This window comes from Podarcis bocagei, assembly GCF_964188305.1.
Source record: "Podarcis bocagei genome assembly, chromosome: 7".
Taxonomy (NCBI): domain Eukaryota; kingdom Metazoa; phylum Chordata; class Lepidosauria; order Squamata; family Lacertidae; genus Podarcis; species Podarcis bocagei.
The window spans coordinates 9,117,421-9,135,353 of NC_138132.1; the positions used below are offsets into that span (position 1 = coordinate 9,117,421).

Sequence of the window (17,933 nt, forward strand, 5' to 3'; positions counted from 1 at the left end):
AAGGACTTAAAAGGTGTGAACTTGAATACCTGGCAAGAGGAACAAAGCACAAAGATACTTTTGCAGGAGAATGGCAGAGCTTTATTTCATTTACAAATTCTCCAGAAAACCAAAGACCAGCTTGCTGCTCACCCCATGTTTTACAGACGCATATGGTTATAAGTGGGACGTGGGTGGCGCTGTGGGTTAAACCACAGAGCCTAGGACTTGTCGATCAGAAGGTCGGCGGTTCAAATCCCCACGAGGGGTTGAGCTCCCGTTGCTCAGTCCCTGCTCCTGCCCACCTAGCAGTTCAAAAGCACATCAAAGTGCAAGTAGATAAATAGGTACCGCTTCAGCGGAAAGGTAAACGGCGTTTCCGTGCGCTGCTCTGGTTCGCCAGAAGTGGTTTAGTCATGCTGGCCACATGACCTGGAAGCTGTACGCCGGCTCCCTCGGCCAATAAAGCGAGATGAGCGCCACAACCCCAAATTTGGCCACGACTGGACCTAATGGTCAGGGGTCCCTTTACCTTTACCTTATGGTTATAAGTTGTGGTGTATGTATGGGAATGCATGTTTTCATAATGCATTTTTGGAATGCATTAATATTTTTTTAAAATACCTGAAAATGAAAAGATTGCTGCTAACTGGCACAATGCACAGAGAAGCAATTGCCCCAGTGTTTAAGAACTGTGCAGTACCTCTGGTGGGGGACACATTGTGCTCCTGGGGTAGTTTGTCCACTCTTGGTCTCCACCCTGCCCTCAGTTTTGCCCTCGGTTCTCATGTTTGACTCCTAAAAGCTGTCAGCATTCGACAGTGGCCACACCCTGGGAACCCTCTCATGTGGGAAGCCATTGGTGACGTAGGAACGTCTCCTGCCGGTGAAGACAGGCTCTGGCAGATTGAGTGGATGTGAGCAACAGTGGAGAAGAAATGGAGTAAACTTTTCACAAATCTGGCCTGGAGTCCCTGAGACAGTAGGATGGCGCCTTGTAAACCTCCTTACGGCAACTCCTGCAGCCAAGCTGGTGCCAAACATCAGGCCTTCAGAAAGAATTCGAGAATACAGTATTGAAATTCTGGTATAAGAAATAGAAGGTATTGTGCAGCAAAGGGGGAGAAATTCAAACACCATAGAAAATGGGATGGGAAGTCAGGAAAAGACAAATTTATGTATTGAACTATACTAAACTTTTGAAAATTTAATAAAATGGAACAGCTTGGTGTGTAAAACAATTTTACACAAATTTCGGCTCTTGTCCTGCAAATGGATTCCTGGGCTGAGCACATCCTCAAACGCACCTTCTTCTCTCATTCTTTTCTAAGGCCTCACCTCACACCCCTCTCCATCCTCTATGCAGGAAGCATCACCGCTCAAGGGCACACCCAGGCAAAATCTCTGCAGGGCCGGGCAGTGAAGGCGTTCCCTGGTGGAATGGGAAGGGAGGTGGCCTGAGGACCATCCCAAGTGTTCTGTACTGAAGGTCTCACCCTGGGCCAGCAGGGGGATACTGTAGATCAGGGGTGTCAAACTCAAATTCATTGGGGGCCGCATCAGCAGTTTGGTCACCCTCAAAGGGCCGGTTGTATCTGTAGGACTATGTGTCCACTCTTTATTATCATAAATTATTGTCACTGCATTCAATTATTACTGTTTTTTTGTAATAACTAGCTCTGAAAGCAGAAACATAGTCAGAATAATGGCAAGTAGATATTCAAATGTGCTCAATATAAAAACAAGTGGAGGTTTCCTGAATGCATGTAAAGTGGAGGTTTCCTGCGTAAAATGGCTGGCGCCGCTAGAGGGCAGACGTTCTCTGGCTTGTAGGCTGCCGCGCATGCGCTGAAGAGGCGGCTTTCTTGTGTAAAAAAAAAAAAAGCGAGAATAAAAGGTGAAGGCCGGCGGCGGCTACACGGGCCACATGACAAGGTCTGGTGGGCCGGATTTGGCCCGCGGGCCTTGTGTTTGACACCCGTGCTGTAGATAGTTTTCACTCAGGTCCACATATGCAAATAAGGGATTGAAAGTGACATTCAGTGATTGGATAATTACAGAAAGTTGTTACAGTTGCATTGTAGTGGAGCTCTATATAAGCAGGCTGGCTGAACCCTTCAGTTCAGTTCAGTTCTGGCCTGTGAATAAACAAGAGCTGTTTGAAGAATCGCTGTGTCGTCTGATATGTTCACCCACAACTTAACACCAAGGACCAGCTAGATATCTCTGGAGGGCTGCATTCAGCCTCTGAGTGTGAGATCCCTCTGCTCTGTGCCATGGTCAGGGCCACATGCCTCTGTCTTCCAATGCCTGTGCCACTCCAGCACACCTAGACCAGACCCCGGGAGCGAAGTCTACTGGAAATGTTCACTTACTGCCAGGAATTCATTGGAAGCCATATTCTCCACTAAATTAGAAAAGGGTAAGTACACCAAAGCTCTGTATGCGCTGAGGATCAGAGAACCTGTTCAAACAGTTGCACATTCCATGGCTGTGCAACCACCTTTGCTAGCCTAGAACGCACGACCACCATGCCCAGGTTCTAGGAGATTCAGTGTGGCAGAGTGGTTAGAGTGCTAGACTCAGACCCGGGAGACCAGGGTTAAAATCCCCACGAGGCTCGCTGGGTCTGACTCACTCTCAGCCTAACCTGCCTCACAGGGTTGTTGTGAGGATAAAGTGGGGAGAAGGACCTTGAGCTTCTTGGAGAAAAGGTGGGATAGGAATGTCATAAACAGATCAATGAACTACCAGTTGTAGAAAGTTTACCCTAACAGCCACACCATATTTCTTCTACAGGATTTTGAAATTGGTGTTCACCTCTGCTTGCTTGTACAGCTAAATTTAGCTGTGAGTGTGAATGAAGGCCACTCACCAGCCCCACTGAAGAGGCTCCTCATGAGGCCAGAGGAACATTGCCCGGCTGTGGGGCGTGAAGGCCGCTCCCTGCAAGTCCCTTTCCACCTGGCCTAGGGGTCAGGGCCCACACTCACCAGCCCCACTGAAGAGGCTCCTCATGAGGCCAGAGGAACATTGCCCAGCTATGGGGCGTGAAGGCCGCTCTCTGCAAGGCCCTTTCCACCTGGCCTAGGGGGCGAGGCTCTCACTCACCAGCCCCACTGAAGAGGCTCCTCATGAGGCTGGAGGAACATTGCCCAGCTATGGGGCGTGAAGGCTGCTCCCTGCAAGGCCCTTTCCACCAGGCCTAGGGGGCAGGGCCCACACTCACCAGCCCCACTGAAGAGGCTCCTCATGAGGCTGGAGGAACATTGCCCAGCTATGGGGCGTGAAGGCTGCTCCCTGCAAGGCCCTTTCCACCTGGCCTAGGGGGCGAGGCTCTCACTCACCAGCCCCACAAAGGTCTCCTCATGAGGCTGGAGGAACATGGCCCAGCTGTGAGTGTGGGCATCAAGCATCCATACTGGACCTTCTGTTATGATGAACTATCTCACTGCTTTCCTGTGAGTAAACCAGTGAATAGGATAGGATTCATCCAGTTTTAGAGATACAGTGCTTACGTTTATTCTGAATTTTGTTCTGACCTTCTGCCAGTTTTCAACTACCTTTTATTGTTAGTAAAGTTTCCCAGTTTGACCATTGAAGGGTGTTGTTATTGTTGTTTAGTTGTGTCCGACTCTTCGTGACCCCCTGGACCAGAGCACACCAGGCACTCCTGTCTTCCACTGCCTCCCGCAGTTTGGTCAAACTCATGCCGGTAGCTTAGAGAACACTGTCCAACCATCTCTTCCTCTGTCCCCTTCTCCTTGTGCCCTCCATCTTTCCCCACATCAGGATCTTTTCCAGGGAATCTTCTCTTCTCATGAGGTGGCCAAAGTCTTGGAGCCTCAGCTTCAGGATCTGTCCTTCCAGTGAGCACTCAGGGCTGATTTCCTTCAGAATGGATAGGTTTGATCTTCTTGCAGTCCGTGGGACTCTCAAGAGTCTCCTCTAGCACCAGAATTCAAAAGCATCCATTCTTCAGCGATCAGCCTTCTTTATGGTCCAGCTCTCACTTCCATACATCACGACTGGGAAAACCATGGCTTGAACTATACGGGCCTTTGTTGGCAAGGTGATGTCTCTGTTTTTTAAGATGCTGTCTAGGTTTGTCATTGCTTTTCTCCCAAGATGCAGGCGTCTTTTAATTTCGTAACTGCTGGCACCATCTGCAGTGATCATGGAGCCCCAGAAAGTAAAATCTCTCACTGCCTCCACTTCTTCCCCTTCTATTTGCCAGGTGGGGATTCATCCAGCTCCCGCCTTTTGCATGATGAATTCTGCATATACGTTAAATAAGCAGGGAGACAATATACAGCCTTGTCGTACTCCTTTCCCAATTTTGAACTAATCAGTTGTTCATTGAAGGGTGATGTGTGTGATGGCAAACATCAGGTCTTTAGAATCCTCACTGCCTAGAAGATGCTTGAAATTCATGCCGCTGGAAGTGAGGATCAGAGCTATTCTAAGACCATTATGCTCTTCTGAGGTCTGAGAGACAGAAGCATAGAGTGTGGGCTGCTTTACACGCTGAGTAACTTAGAAAGGGATCTGCCAGGAAAACAAGCCAGCTGCTTTAATAAGGCAGTTGCAATGAGAAAGAGTGGGCATTGTCTAACCTCCACATCAGCCTTGTGCAAGCAAATCAAGATGAATGCTCTGTAAGCATGTGGTCTCCCCACAGGAGCTCACAGTCTGTCAGGATCCTATCCTGGGACATCCCTCAATGGACCTGAGAGACAGCTCAGTATGTAGAGCATGAGGCTCTTAATCTCAGGGTCGTGGGTTTGAGCCCCATGTTGGGTGATTCCTGCATTGCAGGGGGTTGGACTAGATGACCCTTGTGGTCCCTTCAAACTCTGCTAGCCTGTGATATATCCCAGAGGTAGGCAAACTAAGGCCCGGGGACCAGATCTGGCCCAATCGCCTTCTAAGTCTGGCCTGCAGACGGTCCAGGAATCGGTATGTTTTTACATGAGCAGAATGTGTCCTTTTATTTAAAATGCATCTCTGGGTTATTTGTGGGGCATAGGAATTCATTTTTTTTCCAAAATATAGTCCGCCGCCCCCCACAAGGTCTGAGGCACTGTGGACCAACTTCCTGCTGAAAAAGTTTGCTGACCCCTGATATACAGTGGTACCTCGGGTTACAGACGCTTCAGGTTACATACGCTTCAGGTTACAGACTCCACTAACCCAGAAATAGTACCTCGGGTTAAGAACTTTGCTTCAGGATGAGAACAGAAACTGTGCTCTGGCGGCGCGGCAGCAGCAGCAGGGGGCCCCATTAGCTAAAGTGGTGCTTCAGATTAAGAACAGTTTCAGGTTAAGTACGGACCTCTGGAACAAATTAAATACTTAACCCGAGGTACCACTGTATCCCATCTTGTTCCTCCACCTTTCTTTTGGGCTCGCCCTTCCTTCCTTCCTATACCACACGGTGGCATCAGAGGCCGTCATTTGCCAAGCCTGCATTCTTGCAACTTTGGAGAGGAGCTGGGAATGTGTGTATCTCTTTTTTTCTTTTTGCGCATTACTTGTTCTCAAGTTCTTGGACATCCCAGGCATCACCCTCCCTTCCGGAATAATTTATGCTAATGTATTCTGCACCCTGTTTCTTGGCAGCTGCTCGTCCCGACAGCCAGCGCCTTCCTCCAAGCGGGAGTCCCCTTCAGAAGCTTCTCAGGACCCCAGAAGTGGGGAAGGAAAACCAACATTTATTTGAAAAAAACCAAACCCTCCCAAACCACCAAAAGGGATTTTCCATCTGAAACTGGCATTCGTGTCTCCCTTACTCCTCCCTTGCCTGCACCACTGTGTGCTGGCTTACAGCCTCTCTCCACCGCATTTAGGAGAAGAAAGTGACGTCTTCTCTTCGAAAGGCAGAAGAAGAAACACAGCGATTCACACATAGGAGTATTTATTTCTGATCCGGAGTCCTTATATCCAGCGGCAAAGTGCATGCGGTGCTTTTACACCTAAAGCTCGGGTGATCAGCAAGTTTACAGCTGGAAGAATATCCCCCAGAAGATCTCTTGACTGAGGTCCTTTTGCTTGGGATCTCCTCAAAGTTCTGGACCAGCCCACCAAAGTCTGATATAGTAGAACTACAGACGCCACCCCTAGAATCTCGGTTTCATCTCACCTCCCTGGAAGATTAGAGACCCATTAGCTCACTGGATTCTCTTTGGCTGCTGGATTCCAACCGCCTTTTGGTCACGTTTGGGGGCCTTGGCTACTTCTGTCAGTCCTGATCTCATTCTTGAAAGGTCTGCAGGCTGTCTGTCAAGACTTCGACCTCCAACCAAAGTCCCCTCCTCTTCCACCGCACCTCCAGCTTCTTCGATTTACAGTCACTTCCAAGGGACCGGGCTCCGCGCCATTCTCACCGGCCTGCCAAGATGTTCAGCTGGATGAAGAAGAATGAGAAGAAGAACCCCGAAGTGATCCGTACGGTCACAGAGGGCCTGAAGGACCTCTACAAGAGGAAGCTGCTGCCCGTGGAAGAGTACTACCGCTTCCACGACTTCCATTCCCCGTCCCTGGAAGATGCCGACTTTGACAATAAGCCCATGGTGTTGGTGGTGGGACAGTACTCTACTGGCAAGACCACCTTCATCAAATACCTGCTGGAGCAGGACATCCCCGGGAGCCGCATTGGGCCCGAGCCCACCACAGACTCTTTCATTGCCGTCATGCATGGCGAAACGGAGGGCATCATTCCAGGCAATGCTCTCATCGTGGACCCCAAAAAGCCCTTCCGGAAACTTAACCCTTTTGGGAACACCTTTCTCAACCGGTAAGTGCCCCAGAACTGCCACCTCACCATATTTTCTGGCATTTGAGTGCATTCTTTGTCAAGGCTAAGCTCAGAGAGGTGTGTTTGTGTTGTATGGCTGTGTGGTGTAGTGGTTAAGAGTGGTAGTCTTGTAATCTGGGGAACCGGGTTCGCTTCCCTGCTCCTCTACATTCAGCTGCTGGGTGACCTTGGGCTAGTCACACTTCTCTGAAGTCTCTCAGCCTCACTCATCTCACAGAGTATTTGTTGTGGGGGAGGAAGAGAAAGGAGAATGTGAGCCGCTTTGAGACTCCTTCGGGTAGTGATAAAGCAGGATATCAAATCCAAACTCCTTCTTCTTCCTCTTCACCCCTTTCAGTCTCAGGACCCAACTTTATTAACTTGAACATGCAACATGACACTAGATTACATTATTATTATTTACCATATATGACCATTTTCCCTCTCGGTGTTGATCTGATGCAACACCTCTCTCCTATTTACATTTATACGCCCCACTTTTTCTCCAGCGAGCTCAAGATGGCATACGTGGTTCAAGTGGGGGTGGAAATAAGAAACAGAAAAGCTGAATTTGACTGTCTTAAATTCAGTTCTCCACATCCCCCCAGCAATTTGCTGGTTTTAATTCTAAAAGTATCGCCTAGAAGGTTTGTCAGCGTTTTAGTGCAAATTTCTCCTAATGTACGTAATTTCCCCCTTAAAATGATGCATTTTTGTAAAGTTCGTTCGTGTGCATTTTTATGTACCCTTTCATGTGCACTGTTTGGCTGGAGAAGCAAATCACGGATTTCAAGGGATAACTGTGCTTCAGCTAGCTTATCGGTTCAAAAAATGCTTCTCTTGTTGAAATGCAAACAAAAGTTTGATTTCTCCCCAGCCCTAGAAGAGGCTGCCTTCTTTTGCATCAGCTTATACCTGCCTTTCTCCTTCTCTTTAAAAAATGCAGGATGACAAAAAGAAAATGTTGAGTGTACCACATAGTGTGCAACTCAACCTCAGATCAGCACATGGCCCACTTGCAATTCCCCCATGGGCAACCAGTGGCCTAGAGCAGTGTTTCCCAGATTTGGGTCTCCATGTGTTTTTGGACTACAACGCCCATCATCCCTAGCGAGCAGGACCAGTGGTGAGGGATGATGGGAATTGTAGTCCAGAAACAGCTGGAGAGCCAAGTTTGGGGGAACTGGTCTACACCAAATGTCTAGTCCAGACATTTTCTCTGATGAAAATAGGGATGTCAGGGTTTGCCGGGGTTTAATGCAAACATAGGGAGCCTGCAGCCCTCCAGGCATTGCTGGGCTCCAACTCCCATCATTCCCAGCCAGAATGGCCAGTGGTCCAGGATGATGGGAGTTCTAGTCAAGGCAATCTCTGGAGGGCCATAAGTTCCCCATCACTGGACTAAGTGGAGCCCAAACTAGATTCACTGCTATGTGTCCTCCTTGTTACTGGGTGGGGTGTGCATGCGTCTGTGGCTCTTCAGATGTCATTGGCCTTCCAGTTCCATCAGCCCAGCATTTCTGTATAGGAGACCTGATGGGTGATTTCAGTTCATGCTGCGTTCGGTATGGGAGTAAAATAGGACAATACTTGGCAGCTTCCTATGCTTCTAAATTGGGGGAGGGAGAGGAGATATCCCTCATGCTTTTTTGATCCAGATCCATTCCTAGATGCCAGGTGTGTATTGAATTCGCCCCCTTTCCATTGAACAGAGGCCCTTAAGCAAATTCCCTCCAAAATAAGATACCAGCTTTAATTATATCCAGGACTTTCAGCTTCAGAACCCCACTCTAACCACTAGGAATTCTGGTGTTTCTCGGTTTCTAGTTTTCCAATATTTAGCTCAGCTCCCCACTTTTCAACAACAGGTTGTGTTTTATTCTAAATAGTGCTCCTAACAATTCAGCATTTGTGCAACTATCTCCAAATTCACACATGTGCAATTTTGCCCGTTATTCACATTTTTTTGCAAAGCAGTTTTGCCTAACACAAGGCACGTTATTTTCCCTAAGATATTCTCTTTACCCAAGCATAACCGTGAGTGTACACGTTTGCAACTGGTTTGCAAAACTTGAGTGCCGCGATTTCAAAAGATGGCTGTTTCGGTTTGCATATTGTTTGGGAAAGCAAAAATTAGGTGGTTGTTGTTGTTTAGTCATTTAGTCGTGTCCGACTCTTCGTGACCCCATGGACCAGAGCACGCCAGGCACTCCTGTCTTCCACTGCCTCCTGCAGTTTGGTCAAACTCATGCTGGTAGCTTCAAGAACACTGTTCAACCATCTCGTCCTCTGTCATCCCCTTCTCCTTGCGCCCTCCATCTTTCCCAACATCAGGGTCTCTTCCAGGGAGTCTTCTCCTTTCATGAGGTGGCCAAAGTATTAGAGCCTCAGCTTCAGGATCTGTCCTTCCAGTGAGCACTCAGGGCTGATTTCCTTCAGAATGGAGAGGTTTGACCTTCTTGCAGTCCATGGGAGTCTCAAGAGTCTCCTCCAGCACCATAACTCAAAAGCATCCATTCTTCGGCGATCAGCCTTCTTTATGGTCCAGCTCTCACTTCCAAACATCACTAGTGGGAAAACCATAGATTGAACTATACGGGCCTTTGTTGGCAAGTTGATGTCTCCTTTTTTAAGATGCCTTTGAATGTGAACTGAACCCAATGTGTCCCCCATTTTATGGGTCCTCCACTAGCTTCTCCTTCCCCTTCTTGAGCTCGTCCTGGGACTTGTGATGTTCCTCTCCAGCCCTTTTGCGTAGCATTCCAGATGCTGCCCAGCTGTTTCACAGAATCGGGGTGTAGGGAATACAAAAGGCACCTGTTTCCTCCTTTGCAGGGGCAAAGAGAAGGAGAGAGAGGGAGAGAAAGGGAGGCTGGAGGTCTTTCAGGGGTGAGGAGTGGGGATGCAAGCCGAACTCTCTGGAACAAAGCGCGATTCTCTGTGCCAGGTTGTCCCCGCAACACCCCGTGTCCCAACAGCCTGGAAATAAATCAGCCCTCCAGATGTGCTGGCTTTTGGGACAGATGGGAGCTGTTCCCAGCAGATGAGTGCCAGGGCGAAATGGAGAAACTACTGGGCCTTATTAGGGTATGCACGTTGAAGAGAAAGCCCAAAGAACGCCTTGACTTTTAGCTACACACAGCAGCCCATGGGCTTGCACTAGGATGACCCAACCTTTTGTCCTTTTCGGCTACAAGGCGGGGCTGGACTGGATGATCCTCAGGGTCCCTTCCAATTCTATGACTGGGGCATACTCGTCAACCGTCCTATTTGAGTGAGACACCCCAGAATTACGAAAGCCATCACAGCTTCTAACTGGATCCCAGAATGTCCCATTTTTTTGTTCTTGTGTTCTGGCGCAAGTCACCTGGCTCCCGCAAGGTTCGTTTCGGGACCAAAGACGAACACCCCAAGTTTAATTAGCAGGATCAGGCACCCCCAAGCTGTGGCTCTCCAGGTGTTTTGGCCTACAACTCCCGTGATCCCTAGCTAACAGCACCAGTGGTCCGGGATGATGGGAATTGTAGTCCAAAACATCCGGAGGGCCCAAGGTTGGGGGTGCTTGAGCAGGATTTTGGAGGGTATGCTGAGGAATGCTAGAGTTGAGTGCATTGTTACCAACAAAGGCACTGGGTAGTACAGGCAGAAATCCACTGGTTTTCCACTGCTGCAGCTCCACCTGTTGATTTTCTGCCTGTTATGTAGGTTTAACAGATTCAGACGGTTTCCTCATTTTTTGTATGTACGTGTGTGGGGGTGGGGTATTCCTAACAAACAGCACAGACTTCTTTAAAACTACTGTTGGCTGTACTTTGGCCCAGGACAGTGGGAAACTGTGGAATTGGATGTCCCTGGGTATTTTCCGGCAGGTTCTACTTTTAGCATCCTTGTTTATACTGGTTGAGCTGCGCACCTTCCTCCATCCAGGGGCTTGTAAACATGAACTCCTCCCCAGGCGCTGAAGGCAGTCAGATCGTCTCAGTTCTTTCTTGGCCCATCCCTGTTCTCTCAGAGGTAGGGATGGGGGAGGAAAAATTCCTTTTCCATATCTCATTTTAATGGAAACTCAGCTAAACCTCACTTCCCAAACCAATAGACAAACCGAGACACAATTACTCTTCAAAGTTTGCACACATTTTTAGTGTTTTGGGTCACCTACTGATTTGGGAAGGTGCAAAATGAGAACTAACCCATGTCCTGTCCCCCCCCCCCTTCCCCTGCTTGGGAGCAAGTTCCACTGGCATCAGTTATTTCTAGAAACACCTTTGTTTGGGGGACAAATGGGTGAATCTATTCCACCCTTTCAAACAGGGCTGCAAATTTTTCTTGTTTCAACATTTCATTCAGGTTATTTATTGCATGAATTTACAAGTTGCTTATAAAAACACTGAAGTGGCGTAGAATGTAGAGAAACACCATGAAAACGCCCGACAAATTCAGTATAGAAGTTAATTCATATCGATCCGTGACGCAGCCGAGTCACATTGCAGGAAAACCCTCTGTGTTTGGGCTTCAGGTGAGAATGTTAGATTAATCAACCAAAATTTTAGTTGACTGATCTGCGAGGTTTGTAATACTGCGAGGTTTGTTAATCTTTACTTGAAAGATTCTACCAACGGTGTCTCTGAAAAAATTTACACATCACTTGGGAAGACAGGTGAACTAATATCAGTGTGGAAGCAAAGATCACCAGTGTTGAAGCAATGATTCTTCAACATCAGCTTCATTGGACTAGTCATGTTGTACGGATGCCTGATGATCGTCTTCCAAAGCAACTATTCTATTCCGGACTTTAAAAATGGAAAGCGTAATGCTGGTGGTCAACAAAAGAGGTTCAAAGACTGCCTCAAGGCAAATCTAAAAAAATGTAGTATAAACACCGACAACTGGGAATAAAATGGCCTGCGGGCGCTCCAGTTGGAGAACAGCCTTTACCAAATGTGTCATGGGCTTTGAAGACACTCAAACGCAGGACGCAAGGGAGAAACGTGCTAGCAGGAGGGCACACTTGGCAAATCCACACCGTGATCAACTCCCACCAGGAAACCAATGTCTCCACTGTGGAAGGACGTGTGGATCCAGAATTGGCCTCCACAGTCACTTAGGGACTCATTGTTAAAACCGTGTTTATGGAAGACAATCTTACTCGGCTACGAGTGATCACCAAAGAAGGAGACTGAGTCGGGCCAGGCTGAGTCGTCTACAATCCCTACAGTTTCATAGCATCATAAAATTGTAGAGTTGGGGTCCTGAGGGTCATCCAGTCCAACCCCCTGCTGGTGTTGGGGGCAGGCAGGACATCCACCACTCACAATCCTCTTCCTTGTCTCTAGCAGATTCAGAATAAAATATCTCAACAGTCGTTTCACTTTTTTTAAATAGAAATCTTTATTAATTTAAAATACAATCATACAGTAAAGGTAAGTATAACAAAATTAAGCACAAAAGAAGAAGAAGAAGAAGAAAAGGGATTTGTCACCTTAAAAAGGTCGAAAAAAGGTTTCAAAGTAACAAAAAAAAAGACAGTTAAAAGAACCACATATTTATACAACAACGTCTTAACCTATAAAGTTTTCTGTGAAAAACTTCCAATCGTTCTCATTATACGTTTTCTATCGTCTTGATTTTGTCGCACTGTTTGTTTGATATCTTTTTCCATATATTCCTCTAAGCTGTTTATTCCATTTATCTATTGTACACAAGTATCATTCAATTCTGCTAGGATGGCATCATTTTTACAATATAGTCTTATATATTCCTTAAATAACAAGAGTTGTTTCAAATCACTTTCTTTTGACCCGAAGTGCCCAGAAAAACCCCTGACAAAATCCTTCTACAATTTCTACTTTTAGTTAAGTACTTTTGTTTATTTACTTGATTTGAGGAGGGCGCTGCCACACACACACACACACACACACACACACACCCCGCCGCGACACCCATGACAGGGATTGAACCTGCGACTTTCTGGGTGCAAGGCAGAGGTGCTCTGCCACTCAGCTACCTTCCTCCCACTGCTCTAACACATCTGGTCGTGGTGCTTTAATCAAAGCTTCCTGATATCCACCAACAGCTTTTTCCCGCCCCCCTTTGTTGCTTATGCTAGCGTGGGTTAACCAGGGGGGGCAAGTTTGAATGGATGGAACCAGCGGAGCGAGCCAAAACCGCAGGAGCAAAGCCGGCAACCTCCCGGGGTGCCAAAATTCCTGGTGTACACAGATATGGAAAGAGGAGGAGGAGGCACAGAGATAGTTAGTAGCAGCAGTTCGGCAGGCTTTTGGCCAGGGCAGCCCCGACGCTCCAGGGACGTGTTCACAGCACAACTGAGATCCTTGTGATCTCCATCAGCTGCTGGGTCATGAGCACAACTGGAAACAGGGGGAGTTTTTAAAAGCGACAAGCGCTGAACACGAGAAAACAAGGGCTGCTCCCTTGGTTCTTGGCTGCTCAGAGCGCTGTTCTTGTTGCTTCTTGGCGTACGAGGAGCGAGGGGAGGGGTGGCAACGCTTTTAGGAGCCCGGAGCAGAAGGAAAAAGAAGAAACAGGCCGGGAAAAGCCGAGAGGGAAGGGCACACTCGCTTGTTCATTCAAATTGGTATATACCGTATTTTTCGCTCTACAAGACGCACCAGACCACAAGACGCACCTAGTTTTTGGAGGAGGAAAACAAGAAAAAAATAAATCTGAATCTCAGAAGCCAGAACAGCAAGAGGGATCGCTGCGCAGTGAAAGCAGCAATCCCTCTTGCTCTTCTGGCTTCTGGGATAGCCTGCATTCACTCCATAAGAAGCACACACATTTCCTCTTACTTTTTAGGAGGGAAAAAGTGAGTCTTATAGAGCAAAAAATATGGTATTTAACATCCATAACTCGACTTCTTTGATCTTGTTAATCTCCAAGGCAGGCTTGCTGGAAAAGCAGAACAAACAGAGGATGCTGGCTTTTCCAAGTCAAGCCACTGGTTCATTTAGCTCTGTATTGCCTACGCCAGGGTTTCCCAAACTTGGGCCTCTAGCTGTTTTTGGACTACAACTCCCATCATCCCTAGTTAGCAGGACCAGTGGTCAAGGGTGATGGGAGTTGTAGTCCAAAAACAGCTGGAGGCCCAGGTTCGGGAAACCCTGGTCTACACCAAATGTCTAGTCCAGACATTTCTCTGATGAAAATAGGGATGTCCTATTCCATAATAACAATAATTTCATTATTTATACCCTGACCACCTGACTGGGTTGCCCCAGCCATTCTGGGCAGCTTCCAACATATAAAAAAAATAATAAAACATTAACCAACCTATACAGGGCTGCTTCAGGTGTCGTCTAAGTATAGCGACTTATCTCCTTGACTCAGGGGTCACATAACTCCATACCCTTCAACGTTTCTCTGGTGAAAATAGGGATGTCCTAAGGAAAAGCGGGACATTCTGGGATTAAACTAAACTAAACGGCCTTGGTCCAGTATACCTGAAGGAGCGTCTCCACCTCCATCGTTCAGCCCGGACACTGAGGTCCAGCGCTGAGGGCCTTCTGGCGGTTCCCTCGCTGTGAGAAGCCAAGTTACAGGGAACCAGGCAGAGGGCCTTCTCGGTAGTGGCACCCGCCCTGTGGAACGCCCTCCCACCAGATGTCAAAGAGAAAAACAACCACCAGACTTTTAGAAGACATCTGAAGGCAGCCCTGTTCAGGGAAGCTTTTAATGTTTAATAGGTTATTGTATTTTAGTGTTTTGTTGGAAGCCGCCCAGAGTGGCTGGGGAAACCCAGCCAGATGGGTGGGGTATAAATAATAAATTATTATTATTATATTATTATTAAATCAGAAACCAGGATTGCTTCTATAAATCTGGGGCTGTCCCTGGAAAATAGGGGGACTTAAGAGGGTCTGTTTAAAGCATTTGGGTTTTTGTTTTTGCCGCTAAACTTTCCCCGTGAAAACCTGCTCCTCACCGCTGAATCGGAGTAAACTGCAATCCGCAGAAAACTCAAATTGCTGTTTGATTCATTGTTAAAAGAGTGGGTTTTGTGTGGAAAGCACTGGGGCAAGGGGGGGGGGAGAGCCCTTGGACATGGAAGTTCAAAGCACAGACTTGTGGCTAGAAAGTGCAGGGCAAAAGATAAGGGTGGATAAGCCCCAATTGGCATGGCTCTCTGGGATTTCACACTGAGCTTTCCCTTGTGTTTTCCTGGCTTAGAGTTTTTTCTCCCTCTAAAAGCATAAATCACTTAAACCAAAAAATATAGCTAAATGTGCCTAAACGCTCAGCAGGCACATGAGACTCACAGGCATTTATGAGGGTCACATGTGCCAACTGAGCAAACATTTAGTTATCTTTTTGTTCATTTAGATCAGCGGTTCCCAGTTTGCACTGTGGATCCCCTGTTTTTCAAAAGCCAAGCCATGGACCCCTGCCGAGACCATATAACACTGGTCCTGAAAGACCTACGTTGGCACCCAGTACGTTTCCGAGAACAATTCAAAGTGTTGGTGCTGACCTTTAAAGCCCTAAATGGCCTTGGTCCAGTATATCTGAAGGAGCGTCTCCACCCCCATTATCCAGTCCAGACACTGAGGTCCAGTTCTGAGGGTCTTCTGGCAGTTCCCTCACTGCGAGATGTGAGGTTTCAGGGAACCAGGCAGAAGGCCTTCTCAGTAGTGGCGCCCAGCCTGTGGAACACCCTCCCACCAGATGTCAAGGAAATAAACAACTACCTGACTTTTAGAAGACATAGGCAGCCCTGTTTAGGGAGGTTTTTAATTTTTGATGTTTTATCATGTTTTTAATACCCTTTTGGAAGCCGGCCAGATGAGTGGGATATAAGTAAATAATAATAATAATAATAATAATAATAATAATAATAATAATAATTAATTACTACTTTTTAAAATGTTTATTATCTCTGTGGTAGCTTTTGTTATGTGAATGGTGCCAACATACCCTCCAGTGTGTCCCAGTGCAAAACTGGGGCACATGTCTTCTGGTCTGCACTCGTGTGCCAGTCATGTGACCAATGGGATGTTCTGGACAGTTGACGGCTAAATGGCCTCAGTCCAGTATATCTGAAGGAGCATCTCCACCCCCATCGTTCTGCCCGGACACTGAGGTCCAGCGCCGAGGGCCTTCTGGCGGTTCCCTCCCTGCAAGAAGCCAAGTTACAGGGAACCAGGCAGAGGGCCTTCTCGGTGGTGGCACCCTCCCTGTGGAACGACCTCCCATCAGATGTGAAAGACTTTTAGACAACTACCAGACTTTTAGAAGACATCTGAAGGCCGCCCTGTTTAGGGAAGCTTTAATGTTTGATCCATTACTGTATTTTAATATTGTGTTGGAAGCCACCCAGAGTGGCTGGGGAAACCCAGCCAGATGGGCGGGGTATAAATAATAAATTATTATTATTATTATTATTATTATTATTATTATTATTATTATTATTATGTGCCACGGGGCCCCTGAGTGGGTTACCACCAGCTGGGAGCCACTGATTTAGATAATTGATATGATTTAGATCACTGACATTTCTTTTTTGGGGGGAACCTCTGTAAGTCAGGAAATCTCTCTAAGCCTCCTTTCTCATTGCTCCTGTCTACACAAGCCCCTCACCTTGGCCTCTGGCCTTCTCTCTTTCTGCCCCCATAGGTTCATGTGTGCCCACTTGCCAAACCAGGTTCTGGAGAGCATCAGCCTTATCGACACGCCAGGGATCCTTTCTGGCGCCAAGCAGCGCGTGAGCCGAGGTAAGACCATCCCGCGGTTGGCAGGATTGAGGGTGTTATGTACTGAAGTTCTCACCCTGGGCCAGCAGGGGGATACTGTAGATAGTTATGCAAATGAAGGATCGAAAGTGACGTTCAGTGATTGGCTAGTTACAGAAAATGGTTACTGTTGCATTCTAGTGGAGCTCTATATAAGCAGGCTGACTGAGCTCCTCAGTTCAGTTCAGTTCCAGCTTACAAATAAAGGGCTGCTTTGGAAGAATCGCTGTGTCGTCTGATATGTTCGCCCACAACTTAACAGAGGGCAACGATGCTCAGCTGCTCAGGCTAATCCTGCCCCACTGTGTGGGTTTCCCCCACTCTCTTTTGGTGCAACATTTATTTTGTTCCTACCAGCTGGAATGTGTGCAGAGGGGGGCAGCCGAGATGATCAAGGGTCTGGAAACCAAGCCTTGTGAGGAACGGTTGAGGGAGTTGGCTATGTTTAGCCCAGGAAAGAGGAGATGTGATAGCCATCTTCAAATATCTCAAGGGCTGCCACATGGAGGAGGGAGCAAGCTTGTTTTCTCCTGCTCTGGAGGGTAGGATTCGAACCCATGGCTTCCAAGTTGCCAGAAAGGCGATTCCAGCTAAACATCAGGAAGACGTTTCTGACAGTAAGAGCTGTTCAGAAGTGGAACAGTCTCCCTCGGGAAGTTGTGGACTCTCCTTCCTTGGAGAGTTTATAAACAGAGATTGTATGGCCGTCTGTCATGGATGCTTTAGCCGAGATTCCTGCATTGCAGGGGGTTGGACTGGATGACCCTCGGGGTCCCTTCCTGCTGTACAATTCTATTAATCAATTCAACGATCCATCCTCTGCCTTTCATGGCGCACTGTCCTCACAGAGTTGTTTACATAAAGTAAAAAGGTAAAGGGACCCCTGACCATTAGGTCCAGTCGCGGCCGACTCTGGGGTTGCGGCGCTCATCTCGCTTTATTGGCCGAGGGAGCCGGCGTACAGCTTCCGGGTCATGTGGCCAGCATGACTAAGCCGCTTCTGGCAAACCAGAGCAGCGCACGGAAACGCCATTTACCTTCCCGCCAGAGTGGTACCTATTTATCTACTTGCACTTTGACGTGCTTTCGAACTGCTAGGTTGGCAGGAGCAGGGACCAAACAACGGGAGCTCACCCTGTCACGGGTATTCGAACCGCCGATCTTCTGATTGGCAATCTTAGGTTCTGTGGTTTAACCCACAGCACCACCCTTTGCATAAAGTAGGAAAAACATAAATACGTAGAAAATTTTCGAGAAATCCATCCATTTTTAAGCAGGAGTGGGGAACCTCAGGCCTGGGAGATGAGTGTGGCCCTCCAAGTCTCTCTGTGTGGCCCCTGCTGCTCTCTCCAGGCCTCAGGCCTCACCAGCCCCATTCTGTGCCTTCCTCCTGCTTGCTGGGGCTGATGGGA

At 47.7% G+C, this 17,933-nt stretch overlaps 2 protein-coding genes across 2 annotated transcripts in view; both read left to right on the forward strand.

Moving 5' to 3' along the window:
* The window catches only part of LOC308590580 (uncharacterized protein), a gene marked incomplete at its 3' end in the record, with an annotated part of 68,419 nt that extends 62,718 nt beyond the window's left edge, over nucleotides 1-5,701 (forward strand). The window contains exon 6 of the mRNA XM_081200755.1: nucleotides 5,602-5,701. Coding sequence (XP_081056881.1) covers nucleotides 5,602-5,701 — 100 coding nt within the window. The remainder of the gene's footprint in view (nucleotides 1-5,601) is intronic.
* The window catches only part of EHD2 (EH domain containing 2), a 45,531-nt gene continuing 33,212 nt past the window's right edge, over nucleotides 5,615-17,933 (forward strand). The window contains exons 1-2 of the mRNA XM_081200434.1: nucleotides 5,615-6,775; nucleotides 16,406-16,503. Of these exons, the coding sequence (XP_081056560.1) occupies nucleotides 6,378-6,775; nucleotides 16,406-16,503 (496 nt within the window). The 5' untranslated portion in view covers nucleotides 5,615-6,377. The remainder of the gene's footprint in view (nucleotides 6,776-16,405; nucleotides 16,504-17,933) is intronic.